This window comes from Geospiza fortis, unplaced genomic scaffold, assembly GCF_000277835.1.
Source record: "Geospiza fortis unplaced genomic scaffold, GeoFor_1.0 scaffold192, whole genome shotgun sequence".
Lineage (NCBI taxonomy): Eukaryota > Metazoa > Chordata > Aves > Passeriformes > Thraupidae > Geospiza > Geospiza fortis.
Window position 1 is genome coordinate 4821558 of NW_005054315.1, and position 19583 is coordinate 4841140.

Sequence of the window (19583 nt, forward strand, 5' to 3'; positions counted from 1 at the left end):
GAGTAAACCACATCTGGCACCACACGGCATTCTCTGAAAACAAAAATGTAATTTCTCTAGAAAAATGGAATTTAAGAGATCTAGTGTGCACGCATAGTAAAACTGTGATGAAAGAAGTGCAGGGCACATATCCTCAAAAAATAAGACAAACAGAAACCAAAAGCTTAAAGAGGGCCATCCATTGTGCTGGCTCATGTAAACATACAAAGGGCTAGAGACATTCTTTAACAGGACAGATAGAATAGTCAGACACACAATTTCAAGTACTCTCCTTCAGCATGCATGTTAATTACAAGGATTACTGAGCCAGCTGCTTTGACCCAGCTGGGTTATTGTCCATGCCTGCTACAGTGTTTTTATCACACATTCAGTGCAGTATGTAAATACCTTTACTATCAGGTTGCATGGAGGATGTGCTTGTCCAAAAGGCCATTGGATTAGATTTAAAGAGGCTAAAATTAAATCCTAAAAAATAAATTGTTGGTATATAAGTGTTTAACTGGAATTTTAAAAGTATAGAAGAATTCTCTATGTTCTCCAAATACTCCATAGTCATATTTCACAGCAGAAAATTTCATCTGTTTCTACACAAGCTTATCCAACTCACGTTAATGGACTACAGCTATCAGCTTCTGCCATGTCACTTTACTACACTTAAGCTAATAAAGAGACAAGACATGTTCATAATTCTGAAACATCCCATCCTTCTCACAAAGACACTTTAGCACATTACAGTGCTCCTGTCACAGCCACAGCTTCTGCCTGTGCATCTTTTTCAGACTGTAACAGAAGCCATACAAATGAGTATGCCATCACAATCTCTTCTCAGGCTAAGGAAGCAGGCTGACATCTGATGTTAAGCTACACAACCAAAATCGCAGAGGCTGGTATTAAACACTTGAAACAAAGGTATAGACAAGTTTCTAATACCCATCTACTTAATTATGGGGATAATGCAAATTTTAGTTAAAGCATACATCTGCTTTTCTCACACTTGGCCACTCAGAGCAAAGGCCCAGGTACATACAACATCGACTACCTATTTAAGTCCCAAAAGCGAATCCAAATTCTTTGAGCATTTAAATCCAAGATTCAGATGCAGCACTTCAGAGTTTAAGCTCTCTACCTGAAAATTCTGTTCTCAATAAACAAATTTCCATCCTGCATCACACATTTTCATTTTTATTTGAAAATAATTATGACTTAAAATTCCCTTCTTTAGTTGAACCTCTGGAGAACATGTGGATACCTGCATAAAACTGAAAGAAACAACCTATTCTCAAGAGAATAATGAGAAGCACAGAGCTGACTACTTAGTAAGTTGCATACTTGAATAAATTACTAGTAAAACTCATACTAACCTTTTTCCAGAATTCTAAATGAGAAGTTAGACGGTCCATCTTGTGTTGAAGCTGACAAGTTGTCTACCTTGCTGTCTACAGACTTCTGAGTAGCATTCAAGATTTTTGGTGCTTCAGAGACTTCTGGCTCTTTCTGTGCTGTGTCCTGAGATGCTAGAATATGGCCTTCACTCTTTCTTGGGGGATTAAAACTGAAGCCAAAGAGAGAACCAGTGGCTGAAGTATTTCCAAATGTGAATGTCTTTGACTTTTCATTACTGAAAATGCTCTTGACAGATTCAGATCCAAATACAAACTTTGGAGGAGAAACCACCGTTTTTGTTGGTGTTTCAGAAGTACTTGACACCTCTGCAGCCTCTACAGTTGTATCAGAAGTATCATCACCATGGCTGACATCAGTTCTTTCTCTGGTTGTTTCTTCCAGCACAGTTACAGCATTTTTACCACATGGAAATTCCTTTGGTGTATTGGCACGAGAAGAAAGAGGTGTTATCAGTGTCTCTCTCTCTTGGGCATGCTTTCCTTCATCAAAAATTTGCTTAAATGAGTCTGCAACATCTTGCAGCTTGAATCGCACAGCCAGAAGTTCTACTTTTCTTTCCCCATCTGCAAAGTCACATGCAGTCCATACCCAGGCTCTATCAGATCCTTTCATTTGCTGCAAATTCATATCTGGTGTTATCCTGTGATTGGCACAGAGTTTTAGTACCTGGTCCCTCCTCATTACTATACGAACTTGTTTGTTGTCATAGTTCTGCAATATCTTGATATCCCCAATCCCTCTCTCTTTCCATTGATTTGCATCTTTGTCATATCTGTAGAGTTTGGCTCTATGACTAAAGACAACTTGCTCATTTTCCTCACCACTGGTCACTTCCACAAGATCAGGCAGAGGTACCACAGGTTCAAAGTACTGTCCATCTCTTTCCTCTTCTTGAGTAACATCAGAATCTTCATCTGTGCCTACTGATGTTCTACTCTGATTCTGTTTGGCAGGAGATTTGGATGGGCTCAAAGCAGATTTAAAGCTGAAACTAAAACCAGTGGTAGACTCTCCAAATCTAAACAGATTTTTCCTTACAGGGCTACTTGCAAGAGGTGATGCATATACAGAACTACTTACACTATCATCTAATGCTTCTTCACGCAAGTCATAGTTATCCCACTCCAGAGTAGGGCCTGTACTTTCAGCATGGGGCTTTATAACCAAATCAGAAGTACTGCTGGCACAAGCAGGGTTTCCACTTTCCTCTTCTGACAATTTCGTTTTGTCATCTGTCAGAAAAGTTTTGAGATCTTTTAAGCCACACTTCATTTCTTCCGCTTTCTGTATAAGCTGAGCTGTCCTACCTGTATCAACAAGTTTATGGGGTGTCTGCAGTGGTATATCTAGTAGTAGCCTCTGACATTCTTCAAACTTCTGTTTGAACTCCTCAGCCTGCTCTGGTGTCTTGAATTTTGCTGCCAGATGCTCCAACTTTGCATCACCATCAGAAAAGTCATTGGCCATCCACATCCATGCTTTGTCTGAGCCAGACAGTTGTTTCAAGTTCATTGTTGTCGTTATCCAGTGATTTGCACACACCTTCAGTACTTGCTCACGCCGCATCAATATTCTTACTTTGCCATTAACTTCGTTTTTAAGAATCTTCAGAATGCCCACCCCACGTTCCTTCCACTGGCTTGTTTCTGGATCAAACCTGAACAGCTTTACTCTCTGGGAGTATAACACTTTCTCATCTTCCTCTCCTGTAAATGGTTCTACTTTTTCAGGCATCTGAACTATAGGTTCAAAATGGATATCATCACTCTCCTCTGTCTTATACACATCATCATCCTTCTCGCCAAGGTCAGCAGAAGTGTTTGCTTTCTGATCTGTTTTAGAATTTTGTGAAGAAAACAACTTTTCACCTGCACCTGAAAAGCCTTTGAAGTTAGGGTCCTTTTTGCCAAATTGAAAACCTTCCCTAGGAGTACTTTTTGCAAGCTCAGCAAAAGTAGAAGTGCTGCTATTTTGCCCAAAAACAAAGTCAATTTTCTCCTTGTCTGCTGTTTCTTGAAATTGGAATCCAATTCCACTGTCTGAAGGCAATTCCTTTTTGTCTTTTTCATCAACACTTTTTAAGAAACCAGTTGTATGCTCTTTGGATGGCTCATCTTTCTTAGTGGTATTTTTAGTAGACTCCTGTATCCCAAATTTACTAGACTCCTGTATCCCAAATTTAAATCCACCTGCAGGCATTTGCATTGAAAAGCTAAATCCCTCCTTTGCAGACTTAGCTTCAGTATCAGAAGAAATCTGAAATGTAAATGGTGGTGTCTTGCCTTGCTCAAGACCAAACTTAAAGCCTGTTCCCAACTGGCCTCCACCAAGTTCAGGCAATTTACTTTTCAAGCCAAAAGCAGGAGTTGGCAAAGTATCACCAGCTGGCTTAGCCAACGGATTCGGTGCTGCACAGGCTACACAGGTTAGCGAAGAACCTTCGTTCCTCACAAGACAAGTACTACAATCCCACTGACCTTCCTTTTTAGTAAAAAGCCCTTCAAACCCATTTTTCTGTGGCTTACTTGTATCAGCAATGGAACCAAGCCCCAGACCAGTAGATGCCTGAACAGAAGGTGTGGATGTATTTGGTTGATTTTGAGGTTTTGGACTCTGACAGGAAGAGCAGTTCACATCTTCTGCTTCATTTTGGGTTGGGCATACAGAGCAGTCCCACTGACCTTCCTTTTTAGCAAAAGGAGATCCAAACTTGTCCTGCACTGTGTTACCACTTGGTTTCAAACTTGCATAGCCAGTCATTGGGGTGCCATGTGTTTCCCACGTACCTGGATTTGGACTTTGACACGCTACACAATTCTTTACAGTTGCTTCATTTGGAACTAAACATACTTTACACTCCCACTGGTCCTTCTTCAAGAGATGCTGCCCAAACCCACCAGAAGAACAGGCTTGCTGAGCATCCTTCCCAAATGAAAAGGTAGTGCTCGATGCAGTGGATGTAGCTGTAAAGGTGCCTTTGCTGTCAGGTTCACTGCTTGTTCCATCTTTTAGAAACTGAAAGCCCAAGTTCATGGTCCCAGAAGTGGCTCTGTTGGGCTCCTTGATGTCCTGATTTGCTGTTTCTTTTGCAGTTCCACTGCTCTGAGCCACAGACATGTCAGCATTTGATCCCAAGGATTTTAAAATATTCTGTGCCTCCTCAAATTTTTTTTTGAAAAGCATTGCTTCTTCAGGTGTTTTAAATCTAATTGCAAGCTGTTCTGGTTTTGGCAATTCATCTGCATAGTCTAAAGCATGCCATACAAATGACTTATCTGATGCAGCATTTGGAGTTAATTTCATATCAGTATTTATGTAGTGATTTGCACAGATTTTCAGCACTTGGTCCCGTCTCATTAAGAGACGAAATTTGCCAGATACTTTATGTTTCAGTATTTTCACATTTCCAATACCCCTTTCTTTCCATTCTTTAGATTCTGCATCAAAACGGAACAGCTTGGCTCTGTTGCAGAAGAATTCTTCTTCATCTTCCTCACCTGTCTTTACTTCAATCTTATCAGGAAGTGGTACCACAGGATCAAAATGAGGACCATCATCATCCTCATCTCCACCATGGGTGCTTCCTCCTTCTGTTTCATGACTTCTATTGGCCAAATCTGAATTTGAAGCCATAAATACAGGCTTACTTGGTTCTTGAGCACTGAATGTATCACTCTTCTCAAAACCCACATTTTTGTGTACATTTTGTCCTGTGTTTTCTCGAAGAGACATGCCTGGAATATGTTTATTGCTGAAACTGAAAATATTTCTTGAACTGTTTGTGGGATCACTAACTGGCTTTTGATCAACATATCTATCATCCTGTAAAGGTTTGTCAGATGTTAGAAGATCCAAGAGGCTCTCTCTACTATTAAAAGGTGCATTAAGGGGCTGTGGTGCAACTTGAGGGGGAGAAGAAAAAGTGAAGTCCCCATCATTAGACTTGAAGTTAGGTTTAAATTTAAAAGTTGTTGGCTGACTTGGCTGTGCTGGTGTTGACAGAGGTGGTTTTGAACCTTCTGCTGTTCCTGGCTGTCCAAATTTGGGCATTGCTTTTGGTTCTGCAGGCTTTAAGGTGGGTGGCGTAGCTGAACGGTTTGTGAAATACCCTGGTTTCGGCAGCGTTGGATTGGTGCTTGCCTGTGGAACACTGTAGTTGTAATAGTCATCAGCTGTACGAGGAGAAATGAGTGCAGCACCAGGAGAATCAAAACGCAGAGGTGGGCCATACATTTCTTGGGAAAACATACAACCAGAAGTGTTTTGCAGAGGTGGTGTATGCATGGGTGGTGGCTGATAGGAATATATATGTGGCTGAGGTGTAAGTCGGTTCATGCCATAGACAGGAGGCTAAAGAAAAAGCAGAAAACAAGTGCTCTGCTTATTACTGTAACAAAGAGGACAAAATCTTACTGTGCTGAAGCCCATGTAACATGCACTCTTACAAGAAAGGCATGCTTTCAAGTTTAAACCTAAACCAGTTTTACCTTAGCTTAAAACTTGATGGGCATTTGAGAACAAACATTGAAAAAGGGGCACAACATGAGTGGCTTTTACATGAAAAAAAGTTTTGAAAACCCCATTTTCTTTTGCCACACAATTAAGGAGGGAATAGTTAAGTGCTATCATACATACCTGTACAAGAAATGTACACACATATAAAATATATTTTTCTAGCTTTTCTACCCAAACTCCGTATCCCAGAAGTTAAGCAGGGAGACAAATTATAACTTTATCCTTAGCAGTTTAAGTTGACCAACTTCTGCATAAGGAACTGCAATTACATCCAACTATGTACAGAATCAAAACCAGTCAGTCATTTTCAGATCATTGGAAGCAATTTAAGGAAATAAATTTATTCTCACCTTTGCTGGTGTTACATTGGTTGCAGCAGTTCCCAGAAGATACTGAGAGTTATAGGCAGGTGACTGGCTGTAGAACACAGATGGGCCAGTGGTAGCAACTAAAAAGGAACACCAGGAAAATAGTCAACACTTTTCTTGTCGTTGTTTTCTACATACTCTTCCCAGCAATCAGTTTTTAACTGTGAATCATTAGAACATTTTAGCATTATTTTCAAAAGTCTTACTTGATTACGCTAAGCATTTAGATAAAAATTCTGCAGCAACTTGCCTGTTAAAGGGGCTTCATGAAGATTTTGTGCTCTCTGATAACTGTCTGGTATTGTATCAGTTCCATAGTTTTCAGCAGGCCACCGATGAGATGTATTTGTGTTGGAATTAAGTTTCATTTCTTGCAAATCATTCTGTTGAGACAGGGTGCCAAGCAAGAGCGCAAGTATTGATTGCACAGGTATTTGTCAAAGAAAATATAAGGCATGATCGCCACCCTTTTGCTATTCAAAAGCATGTTCAATCCACAGTATGGGACTAATTAAAAAAAAAAGTACCTGCCAGATCATGCAAGACATGCCCATGGAGTATAGAGTACTTCCACTGTGTTCTAAAGCCAGAACAAGCCAGTAAAAAAACCCAGAACCCAGTGGATGAGAACCAAGCTGATAAAAGCAGAATTCTTTCTACATACAGAAAGAATCCCTTAGATGGGTTGCCTCAGCACTCCTGTCCAAGTCCCAAAGAGGAGCTTTTAAGTGAAAAGATTTACTCTGGTACTAATTTTATTAAGCTATTTGCAGAAAGTAATTCTAGGAACTGTAAGTTAGCCGATGCTCTTTTCACTAGATCCTTACCATAACTAAAAGACTAGCAGTTCATTACTGAAAATGGTGACAGAATTTTTACCTTTAAAGCTTCCACTTGCTGACAAATCATTTGAAGTATAGATTTATGGTCTTCTGCCCACTGAGGGGGAGTTTTTGGAGAGAACTAGGAAAAAAAAGTTAATTGACTCATTTGAATTTTTCTTACAAGATAACAATCCCCTGAAATAATAACTAGCTAACATACCTTGTAGGTCTTAGTTGGTGAAAAAGAGAACTTGGTTGGTGATGGAGTGGAATGTTTCATTGCTGAATCTACAGTTCGTGACAGACCGTTTCTGAAGGCAAGACTTCCCTCTTCACAGTTCTCACCAAGTTCCTGGATCACTGTATCTAACACTTCTCTCACAGTTTCAAGAGACACTGGCAACTAGAGAGTTTTTTCAGACATGAGTCATGACTGCAGTTCTTCCTCAGAACAAGACAAACTACATTTAGAATTCTGGCTGAGCAATTCACAAGTCTTATCATTATGTAAACACTGGGGTTTTTTTCAGCAAAGCTCTTAACTTGCTAGGATTCACATAAGTAAACAATTCACACAAACTATTTTATTTTTTCAAACTATCAAACTAAAAGACAGTGGCAAAAGCCTTTTGTTTACATTAAAGCTTTCATCCACAGGGTAGCCAGGATACCACATGATCTGGTCAGTTAGAGAAGTTACCCAGGATTTAACTTGCCTGAAAGCCTGGACTAAAAAAAGTACCTTGAATGCAAAAGATGTAATTTTTCAAACAAGAACCTGAGCTACTGCATTCCTTGGAAGAAGTTTTTAAAGCAAGAATTACTTACTTTCTCTGCAACTGACATATCTGAGGAGCTTTCCGCAATAATTTTCATTAGATAATACTTGGCTTTAAGAAGGTAAGTTTTATGCTCCTCATGTTCTTCTGGCAGCATGACATCATTTTCAATTTCTTCTGCTTTTCTTTGGAAAATCTGAAGAACAGGATGCAGAGTGAATCGTATCAGTCAGAAGGAAACTCAATAAAGAGAAGCACTTCTGGGTAATGCAACTTACTAACTTACCATGGCAAGATTCCAGTATGACACCACATTCTCAATAGCTTCAAATGCTATTAAAGCATCATCAGTTTTGCCATCAACGGCATCCAACATAGCAAATGCTATCTGTGCCTCTTCTTCATATGCTGTAACCTGAAAGACCTACAAATAAAGTGAAGGAAAACTTATACTTAAAGGAACGACATAAGCTTTTTTCCTGTAACACTGGGAGAATTCTTTTTCAAGAAAGTTGGTACTGAGGGTGTTAAGTGCCTTCAAATCATAAATACCATTTCAAAGGTAAGACCAAAGCTATAAGGAGAGAATTTTCCCCCTTTATAAAACACTATTACCAAATCTCACCTTTAAGAGTTTCACAGTAGTAATAACATACAATAGTACAATGTAGACAAAAATCCCACAACTTTGTTCATTTCTGACACAGACCCTTCTCTTCAGCCTTGGCTCAACTGATCTGTACCTGAACGTCCACACTATGGAAGTGTTTGAAGAGAGGATCAGTAGGTTCAGAAATACTCCTCTTCTTTTTGATAGTTTCCAGCATAGGCAGAACTTTCTTCCAGTAGTAGACACTTCGTCCAATATATTCCTTCTGGTCATAGAAGGAGTTAAGATTAATTCCCTGGTGAAGAAAAGGGAATAGATGCAGATGTTATTTCAACAAATGCAAGTCAAAATGCTACTCCTACATATCCTTCTCCTATTTGCTTTAAGAGTTCTAAAGTCCTTCTCTGACATTAAGCAGAGTAGCTATGTTAAGTAACATACATATAGAACATAACACTACAGTTTAAGACTACTTCATAGAGTGACTAGAACAATAAGTTTGCCTGATAAAATAATCAGCTGTTCTCAATAATACACATTCATACCATCCCCCATCCCCTCAGTCTGTTCGTATGATAAAATAAAAACACTTTTGCTTCTACATATTTAAAAATAATCTCAGCTTACTGTTTTCTGCAAGCTTTTTGCCCAGTGTATGATTAAGGCAGGTTGAAGGCCATGCTTGTCCAGTGTTCGCAGAGTACTTATGCCATGCTGTACAATAAGCCTCAGTTTTGCTGCTGTTCCTGGTCTGAATATAAGAAACATTCCTTGATTAGTATTTTGCGGTTTTCATCTGTTCACACACCATTCACTTATGTTAGCCTGCAGCTTTAGTCCCAATTTGCCTCTAGGTAAGAAATGCCTTGTTAGAAATGAAAATTCCCTTTATAGAACTCTTTCAAGCATATCAAGTCCCTACTACAAAAAAATTCAATGTAAAAAATATGTAAAAAAATTAATTTTACAAGAATCTATAGGGACAATCCAAACTGCTGTAGCAGACGCTCTCTAAAGGCTTGATCAAACATTTCCAAACTGAAAAAGCCTTACACTGATTTTCTCTGAAGAAGAGTCCGAACAGCATCCCACCAGGATCTTTGCTTTTCAGTATAGAGTTGTTTGCATATTGGCAATGGTAAAAATTGAGGCTGATGTGCACTGTAGTGAGAATTAAACTTCTCTTGCAGTTGTAAGTTGCTAGTGAATATCACTCCAAGTAGGAATACCTGTTTTTAAAAAATAAAGTTATTAATTACAAAAAACTTAATTTGCACGGTACCTTAAAGAACTTGAAAGTTCACTTACTTCAAGGTCTAACAGGCAAATAGATTCAGGAGCATCTGTCTCAAGTCTTGATGTTTCTTGGGGCAAGTGGAAAAGCTGTTTTAACCATTTGCGCATGGGGGGTAAGACTGACATAGAGTTCCACTGCAGGCCAAGCCACACGAGGTGCTGGAGACTGCCATTGTGCAATCGAATGGCACCTGCGCAGAAAACAAGGTTGGATCAAATGTCAGCTTCCTGCAAGCACTCAGTACTACTATCTGATCAAAGCTGGGTTTCATATTGCACTCTGCCAGAGGGGCCAAACATACTTTAAGACCAATGAGCATCAAGATTCCAGGTTTCACTTACAAAGGGTTACAAACTTCATATAGTATAGACAAACATACCAAGTTCATCTAAGTGCTCAAAGCCACCAACTGCTTAAGCTTTGAGAGGATGACTCTCATCATCTCCATTCTCAGCTTATTCAGTCCAACAGATAACTAATTTTAGCAAACCTATTTACTTCTCCAAAAATCCTTAAGGAATTACTGAAGAAGCACTTCTTTACATTGCAATGCAGTATAAGTCTTTCCTATGACATTAAGGCAACTTTGGACAGCTATTCCAGGTATTTGTCTTTTGTTGCAGTACAAGTATTTGTGTACCAGTACCTCTTCCACAAGTATTTGCAGAAGAGGTTATGCTACACAAAGCTGTGCTGAGTTTCAGAAAGTAACACTTCTTACCAATATCGTATTTGTGAAGTTCTATTTGCACTGGTGCTTGTGTACTGACATTTCCAATATCATCTGTGCCAATAAAAGACCTCTCTCTAGAAGCTCCACTCTCAAACAGGCTATCAAACAATGCAAATGAGCCACTCTTGTTTGCAAATGACTCCACAATCTCTTTAAAGAAGTCTTGCTTGCCATGACTTAAGTTCAGCAGCATATGACCTAGAAAACAAAAATACCACTTCACGTAAATAAAGCAGTGAACACAAGGAAAGCAGTATTTGCTATGCTGGACTGCTCTTTGCTACTGAAGGCTGGATGGGAATCAGGATTTCCCCTTATGAAACCTACAGACTGTTCAGGTATGCTCTCCCTGTAATTAGGTCAGCGTTTCAGCACATAGGCTTTCCAAGCTTTTAGTGACAACAACCCCAAAGAATTTGTAAATGCAGTTCTTTAGGAAAACAAAGCCCTCCTACCATGATTCTTCTAAGGGCATTGCAAGTGACCTTATAGCTGTAATGCAAGCAGAAGGAAATCTATTCTGAAGTAAATTAACCCGATGTCTGGCAGCTTCATCTGTTTTCATCTAGGCCCTCTAAGAATTTTCTAGACTGAAACACTGTCTATACTTGGCAGGAAAAAGAACAAAGCTGATGAACAAGTGAAAGGATGAAAAGATCAGGGAAGCAAACTAATATTTTCTTTCCCTCTTGGGGCTAACAATACTTGCAAAAGAGCATCAGCAGGCAGAAGCCATTTCCAGTAAATTTAACAGATAATAAAAGCTAAATTCTACCTTAACATGCTAGAAAGTCAAAAAAGAGGAAAAAACCCAACCACTATTGAAACAAGGAGAACACACTCTACCAGCAGCTTAAGAGGAGAAAAATAACTTTAGGTGTCAGAACCAAACTATTGTTTTACATATGTAGTCAGAATCTATAAGGCTTTACTATATATTGCAGTGATAACGTTACAAGATACACAATGTGTTCTTTAACAAATCTTAAACTTTACAGTAAAATGTGCAGCACTAAAATGGAACTATGCAGCCATTTTTTTATTACCAGACTGGCTTTTTCGATCACAGGCCAACATTTCTAGCATATCTTGTCCGGTTTGATCCCCCTTTATGAGTTTTGACTTTGGTTTAGGAACCTGGTAAAGTAAGGAGAAAATTGTTACCGGTTTTTCACAGTAAGAGCAGGACATTTAAATGAACCTTAGAAATTAAGAAATAAGCTTATTTTTAGCATTAGAAAGCTATAAGAAAACAGGCATTATTCACTCTGAAGGTACATATATTGGGTTATGGTTCTGTGTGGGATGGGCAAAGAGAGCAGAGAACCCACCTAAAGTATACAGATGTGCAAGTATAGCTGTTGAAAGTAACATTAAGTATACACAAGAGCAAGTAATACCTACAATGCAAGCAATGGTATAAAAAGGACAGTCAAATCAAAGAATTCATAAAGCAAAGAACCTTGATTTGTCAATTTTTTTAAATTAAAAATTCTAAATTTTTAAAATTTAGCACTTAAGTGTACTTGTATTATGAAAAAGGAAATATGCTACAGGAAATAAATGCACTAATACTTAAGAATCAGGTTACTCTGGCAAGAGGAACAATTGAAGGTATACTTTTACCCTATTTGCGTCATTTGAAACTTTAAAACAATTGTGACAGAGGAGGGTTTGGCGAGTGAGGACAGTTCTCCTTTAGATACACAAACACTAGTTCATCTCAGGAATACAGGAATTCAACACATGCACAGCTAGAAAATTTCAAGAAAAGCATCAAGTGAAGGCTTAGACTGAAAAATTGTTTACCTGAAAACTTAGGAGATAACACAATGCTGCTAGTTCACACATAGCTCTCCACTGTGTCTCGTTGTCTTGGGCCATTTTCAGCAGCAAAGCTCCAGCATGCATGTACAGCTGTCCTCTCATTTCCACATAGGTACGAGACAGCTCATCAGCCGCACTCACATATGGTTTTACTGACTGAAGTGCACGATCAAAACTAAAATGCAGAGAAGACTAATTCTAAACAGAGTCCTGGTAAAAGTTATAGCAGTTGATTGTAGTTCATGCTATTTAACTGTGAATTAAGTAACTTCATGAGTCAATGGTAAGTACTGTTTCTATTGCTTAAACCCAAGTTACTAGAAAGTATAATCACCTCAAACTCCCAAAGCTCTCAAGTTTAAGTAAATATTACCTAGATACTTAGTCTTTTTCATCACATTTTTGCACAGCTACTTTTAAAACTATTGTCCTGAACCACATGGATAAACTTATTCACTAATGCAGATTTAGAGACATACAGGAGGTATTACTGATTCTGCCCTTTCTTTTCATTACCATAAAGATCCAAAATACTGTTTAACAGGCTGTTCAAAAAAAGAAGGTACTACAGAAATTCTAGTGCCTTTAGATTACTATACAAGTCCCACTCAGGAGAGGGCTTCCAGCAAACAGTTAAAACAAATTTTCAATTAGACTATAATGGCCGTTAGCATTGCCATGACCTGGAACTGCTTCATATGTGAACATCTCAAAACACTCTAATAAATCAGAAGCAGAAAACCCCACGTGGTAAGTGTTAGAGGAGAAAATTAAAATAAAACATACTTGGGTATTAAATACTGCTCATCCATTCTGTACGGCTTCAAATACTCATGCAAGATTAACAGACTCAAGAATATTTTTACAGAACGCAATATAACAGCCATTGTAGTACTGAGGAACAATAAATTAGTAAAAACCAGTAACAAACAAAAGATAATGGCAAGAAACACAGATCTTAAATTATTGACTACAAACACTATTTTGTACTATTCTAGGTGCACCACAGATGGTAAGCCTTTAAGCCAGCTGTAACACCACCAGTTTTCTCTGAAGGCTATTCTTGCTTCAGGTGGTTTCCTCCCTCCCCATTATACTATGTACACAAAGTTCCTAATTACTCCAGTGTGCTGTGTTATTTAATAATAGAATGACTAAGACAAAGTTGACATACATAAGAGGTAGTTTTGGCTTTTCAGTTTGAGTTCTGTTGCTTTGTCCGGATTGGAGTTTTTTGGGACAGTGGTTTTTTTCCAGTTGTCTGGGAAATCTGGATTAGTCAATTGCTGAAGTACAGAACAACTTTTCTAATCAAAGGAAAAGAAGGTACAAAGACCCAGGATATAAATGAGTCTTCTCCATGGCTGTGTGCTGACCATTAAAGCATCTGTCAAAAGATAGCTTGGGGTTCGCACCCAATAAGAAACACTCTTGGTGGTCAGTACAGACAATCTCCCTCTTCCGTGCAAAAAACAAGATAAGCTGTGAAACAGAAGCTTGGCAGATGTTATGTGACCCCAAACAATTCTTAGAGGACTTTTTCTTACTACAGAAAAGTTTAAACAGTACCTTTCAAGTGCCTCTCTGCATTCCTGAACATCTCTAGAAGAAAGTGTCAGTTTGACAAAGCTGGAATAGGCCAGCAGATGATCTTTCTTGACAGTTCTCCAGTTATTTTTATCATACTCCAAGTCTTGTAAAGATTCCAGATATTCCTAAAGAAGAAAGTTCATCACAGGATAAGGAACAGTCATCCTTCCATGAAGACAAGGGCAGTACTTCTCCAAAACACACTAGTAGCATTTATTGCATAATCCAGTTTCACAGGTGAGACCTTAACATATTCTTCAGCAGCAAAGTTCCAGGGAACTACTTGCTTGAGCAATTTTATCCCTAATGGAACTGCTGTGTCTAACTCAGCTTTTGAAGTTAGAAACTCAATAGCTCTATAAAGTTTAATTTTAGGGAGAAAATTCCAATTAAAAAAACCACACAAGAAGTATTTTGTAGTTCCACTGGTTTCAGCAGACTTGCATTTGAAGGAGTTAAATCCCTTGAGAAACAGCTGTCAGAATAAGGACACTAAGAGAAATAGACCAGGTAAAAAGATATGGAAGACTACCACAGGATCAAAATATGATTAAACACCTCAAATGTCTCTACAACACAGGAACACCATTCCAAGCTTGACTGCAAAGGTATTCTCTTCTCTGCCTCCTGACAGTGGAGCACAGCATCCTTTAATCTGTTATTTGAACGATAGAGCGCAACTAGTCTGATGTTTATGTAGACATCATCTGGTCTTGCATAAAGTTCTGCTTGAATCAAATCAAAAAGCTGATTCCACCCATCTTCACCTTTACAGTCCAGTAACTGCTCCTGTTGAAATATGAAGGCAACATATTAATATTTCATTTGCCACATCAGTCTTTTGAGCAACTACAGTACTAGGTATCATTCCTTCCTTCACTACATAGACTACATTGCTCTAGATAGCTTAATACTCTTAATAGCTTTCAGGTATTACATGAAGTTTGATTAAGTACTCAAATATTTAAAAATGTACACAACTATCACAGAAGAAAAGTCCTCAGAAGAATTTGCCTCTTACCAAGAAAGAGAAGTGCTTCTCAAAACATTTGGTTCAGTGATAACAGACCATGCCATAGACCACCTTGCTTTTAAAAAACCCAGACACCTTGAGACTTCAATGTGGCTGCTGCCCAAAATTTCACAAAATTAAAAAGCTACACAAAATTAACATACCAGTGCAAAAGTGACATTGCATGGCATAAAGTATTTACATGTTATTTGAGAATTACAGCATTTCTCACACTCCGCAGAAATGATCATAATACAGATTTAAAAACAAAAAAAGCAGTGTAAAGCAACAAAGTCTGAGTCCACAGATCAGCTACCTTCCTGCCAGTGACACAGTGGAAAGAACAACAGACACCTATCTAGTCTTCAACTTGTTGACTGTGATAAATAACAATTTCTCAGCATTTTGGAATAAAATTAAACTTGAAAGATTAGAAAGAGTATGAAAGCATGCAGCTGCAGCTTCCTTTAAAACTGGACAAAAATGTCAGACTAGGAGTGTAACATCTAATAGTTGTTTTAATATTAAAGATACTAAAATAATTTAGCAAGACTTCTGCTTGAGGTGACATGCAAAAGGTACTCCAGACAGGCGCTCAAAGTTTGTTCAAGCCTTTGAACAGAGGTAATTTTGAACTTACCTTCAACCTGTAAATAGCAGGGCTCCCAGGAAAGAGCTTAGCAGCTCTGTCAACCCAGTATTTTGCTCTTCCATCAGTAACGTCATTATTGCATAGTAACTCTGCAATCTTCAATACAAGATCTTTCTGTGTTGGGTTCAACTCCACAGAACGCTATTTTTCCCCATGCAGACACAGGAGTGAAAAAAGAAAAAGGCAACTTTAACTTATGATCCATGTACAACAGGTAAGAGTTACACCTCTACAAACATACCCAGCTATTCAAAACAGTTAAATCTATAAACACAGAGTATATAAGAAAAGCCTTTCTACATGCTATCATTAGTTTACAGCACCCATATAGAACTGCTAAAATTGAGAAAAGCATAAAAGAAATAATGCAAACCATTTCCTCTGCATCTATCACCAGCTACTGCTATACACAGACAGCAGGACTATAACAACCTGTAGTCTAGCCAGGTGTAAAAACTTTTAAGACACAGTTTAAGAAGTGTGATAGCACTTCATACACAGAGTTGTATTGGCCAGACTTCTGAGTCTTTCTCTCTGAAACCAGAACAAAGGCAATTCAACTGGAAATTTGACATTAATATGCTTGCCTAATCAAAATTAGATTTGACCCTCCCCTCTGCACCTGCCCTCTTCAAAACTAACCAAACAAAAAACACAGTAAGCCTACAGTCTTCTAGCAGCAACTAAAGTCCAGTTGTCATCACAGTGTGTACGACAGGATTCTATGACAGTAGTCCAAGAAGCTATGCATGACTTGGGGAGAATTTAATAGCAGATTAAAGATCAAGTCCAGAAGAAAAAACAAAAAAGCAACTTCAAAATATACTACAGAAGCAAGCTATATCAAGTGAAGAATCCTCTCCACAGTGGTTCACGTGCTTTCCATTGTTAAATGTGTATGACACAGTTTCCCCAGAAGCATGTTTTCTTCTATGGTTTTGAGAATGTTCAGCCACAGAAGGGTTTTAGAAGTCCTTGTATAAAGGAATAAAGCAGAACATTAGGGGCTGTAGCTCAATGTAGTACTTACCTTGTAACACCCAAAAGCTTTTTCTATGTTATCCTCAGCTTCATAAATTTGTCCAAGAAATCTGTGTGCTTTGGGATCTCTCTCTTGTACATTGAGGTATGTAGATATGTATCTATGAAGGGGGAAAAAGCCTGTTACTCAACAAGTACTTTTCACTAACACTCCCCCTCTCACCCAAGCTCTAATGACAACTTTATCTGCCATACAGGACACAAAGACATTTTGTTCTAGATGCTTTAGCCAAACCAGAGAAGTATAGACATGTTTTGTTCCAGACACTTTGTCAGGACCTTTAAGTAAGCAGCAATATGGTTTACACCTGTACAAACGCTACTTACTCACCAGCCAGTATTTCTGTTGATTGAAATAGCAAAAGCAGGAATTTGTAAAAATAGTAAGAACTACTTAATACAACAAGCAAAAAATCAGCCAATGCAGCCAGGAAATTTTTTTCAGTACCACATGGCTTATCTTCTTTTAAGTTATTGTTTTACAAAGATCTAAATAGCACTCAATGTCTGCACTGCTAGCTTAAAGCGGCACGATACTCATCTTGGTTTCTCTGGTCTACTTCATAAAAACAAAGCTTTTCTTTTACATTTAGAGAACAAAAAAACAAATGTCCATCAATACATGTTACCTTTTAGCAAGTTCATATTCTTTAATTTCAAAATACAGCTTAGCAAAGAGGAATCCTTTCATCGATTTCTGAAGGAGAAAAACCATGACAAACACATTTTAGACATTCAGTACTTCAAAAGTAAATCCCTAACGAGGGACCTTTCTTTTCAGCAATGCCTAATACTCAAGTGACTGAATTTGATGCTTTGTTATCCCCTCAAATACACCCATCATACATAAGAGTTTGTTTCTGAAAGATGTAGGTTTAAGAATGAAAAGAATAAAAGTTTTTGCTATAAAAAGGTTACTAGGAAGATAGAGATTACAAGAGAGGAAAACAACAAGTCTGTATATATGTGGTACTTCATACATCACTCATTAAAGAGAGTGGAAGAACAGTGTAATCTACATTTAGCTTATTGCTGTGCAATGTAGCAAGGAAAAAAGATATTCCACAAATGAAGAGAGATCTGCCATTTAGCCCTACTGTAGTGTACTGTCATTAGACACTACTGTTTAAGTATACTTGAGGAAATAGCAACTTTTAAGTCAATCTCAGTTTGGGTAAGAAATGCATTTATGCACCAGTTGATTTCTGACTAAAATAACTTTTAACATACACACCCTAGGAGCAAGAGGTGAAACAATCTTCCTGTTACAAGGCAGTACCAAAGAAGCCAAAGTGGCAGAAGCATAATCAGGAGGAAAAGTGAAAGGAGTGAGTTAAAGAACTGAGTTACAAACAAATCAGACAATTTTAAAGCTTGAATTCTCAATATCAGTTCAAAAACAATTTTGCTTTTGAATAAAGAAATGCTGGAGCTAGTTACAAATATGATTCCAAACAAGTGCGTATAGTTTGAATTCACTTGAATTATAAGTCTCCCTCCCTCTCTCACCACTGTAATTCGTGCAAAATTTTAAGCGGTTAAAAATGAAAGCAGGCCTCCTAGGACACCTCAAGTTTCCAGACTGTATTTTTGAGGCCTGCTACAAAAGGGAAACACTGAAGCATGTCAGAGTGGAGCTGCATTTGGCATCTTCTTTTAAACATGGATGAAGGAAACCTCAATATAAATGCTTTGCAGCCTTATGAGCACCCTCCTCCTAAAATCAACACAACAGGAAAATCGGTAACATTTTCCACCAGCGACTGTTCTTATACAATTAGTTGCAAGCATTACTTGTTAAGAAAAAAGAAAACCAAAATAAGTAAATATGCACCAGCTGGTCTTAAAGCACAACAGGAGAGGATTTATTTTGTTGTTGAGCTCAGTAGGAACACCAAAGCAATTAATGAGCACCTATGATTCTGAGAGTAATGCCCTTGACATCGGCTGCTCTAAACAGCACCCAAAGCAATTAAGCCACAGAACAACTTCGTTGCTGTTGGGAAAGAGATACAAATAACGATGATGTACACAAGGCCCGCACAAAGGCCCTACTGCATAATAGTGGACATGGATGTATTCACACTACACAACACAGTGCTAAATATTCTAACTTTTAAAAAAATCAATTCAAGAGCAGTAGAGCAGGATCTTCCAGGATTAAATAGCTCCCATGAATTGCACCAGACTGCTCACTGAGATCCTTTCCAGATACAATGAAAAATGGTAACAAGTTATGCAGAAGTCCTCGTCCTTCTGGCCAGTTACTAAAATATTACAGAAAGATTATTTTTTCCCAGTTCCTCCTCTCCTAATATTACTACAAAGACAAGAATATTAATGACACAACACATAAAAGAAAACTGAAAGTGCTTCACGTATTCCTTGGTTAGATTCTTCTGAAAAAATGAAACCCGGCAATCTTTTTCTGAGAAACGAAACTCGGGAAACACAGGAACTAAACTCTTACAAAACTGAAGAAGTCTGTACTCAGAGAACTCATGGACTCTTTAATAAAAACTACACTACGGCTTACCAGTTGTAAATTACAGGTGCACAGCTCTAGTAAACCACTGCTCCCAGTTAGGGAAAGCACCTCCAGTATGCCAAACACCTGGGCCCTTCCTCAGCTCCCCTTAATCTCACTCAATTTACAGAGACCCTAAGTAATTACGCGTTCAGAAATACTCCCAAAGACACCTTAACTCACAGAACATCAGAACAGTCAAGGATGGAAGAGACCTGTGGAGATCATCTAGTCCAACACCCTGCCATGGCTCAGTCACCTAGAGCACGGGATACAGGCGCGTCCAGGTGGGGTTTGACTACCGCCAGAAAGACATCCCTCCAGAGAGAGATCCTTTTTCCTCTTACCGCCAAGGACGAGGACGGGCCAAGCAGACCAAGCCCCTAAACCGAGGCGCCGGGCTC

At 38.5% G+C, this 19583-nt stretch overlaps 1 protein-coding gene across 2 annotated transcripts in view; it reads right to left on the reverse strand.

The window, feature by feature from the left end:
- Window positions 1–17345, reverse strand: part of RGPD4 (RANBP2 like and GRIP domain containing 4) — a 30841-nt gene extending 13496 nt beyond the window's left edge. The window contains exons 1-20 of one of the 2 annotated variants that reach the window (XM_031056225.1): window positions 17282–17345; window positions 16642–16753; window positions 15600–15752; window positions 14506–14736; window positions 13927–14072; window positions 12340–12532; window positions 11577–11667; window positions 10519–10728; window positions 9809–9987; window positions 9554–9729; window positions 9128–9251; window positions 8634–8795; window positions 8177–8314; window positions 7940–8086; window positions 7332–7514; window positions 7167–7250; window positions 6538–6670; window positions 6270–6367; window positions 1362–5754; window positions 388–465 (exon numbers count right to left, since the gene is read on the reverse strand). In XM_031056225.1, coding sequence (XP_030912085.1) covers window positions 388–465; window positions 1362–5754; window positions 6270–6367; window positions 6538–6670; window positions 7167–7250; window positions 7332–7514; window positions 7940–8086; window positions 8177–8314; window positions 8634–8795; window positions 9128–9251; window positions 9554–9729; window positions 9809–9987; window positions 10519–10728; window positions 11577–11667; window positions 12340–12532; window positions 13927–14072; window positions 14506–14736; window positions 15600–15752; window positions 16642–16753; window positions 17282–17343 — 7093 coding nt within the window. In that variant the 5' untranslated portion in view covers window positions 17344–17345. The remainder of the gene's footprint in view (window positions 1–387; window positions 466–1361; window positions 5755–6269; window positions 6368–6537; window positions 6671–7166; window positions 7251–7331; window positions 7515–7939; window positions 8087–8176; window positions 8315–8633; window positions 8796–9127; window positions 9252–9553; window positions 9730–9808; window positions 9988–10518; window positions 10729–11576; window positions 11668–12339; window positions 12533–13926; window positions 14073–14505; window positions 14737–15599; window positions 15753–16641; window positions 16754–17281) is intronic. The other variant, XM_014306619.1, reaches the window with a different exon arrangement.
- Window positions 17346–19583: the final 2238 nt, after the last annotated feature.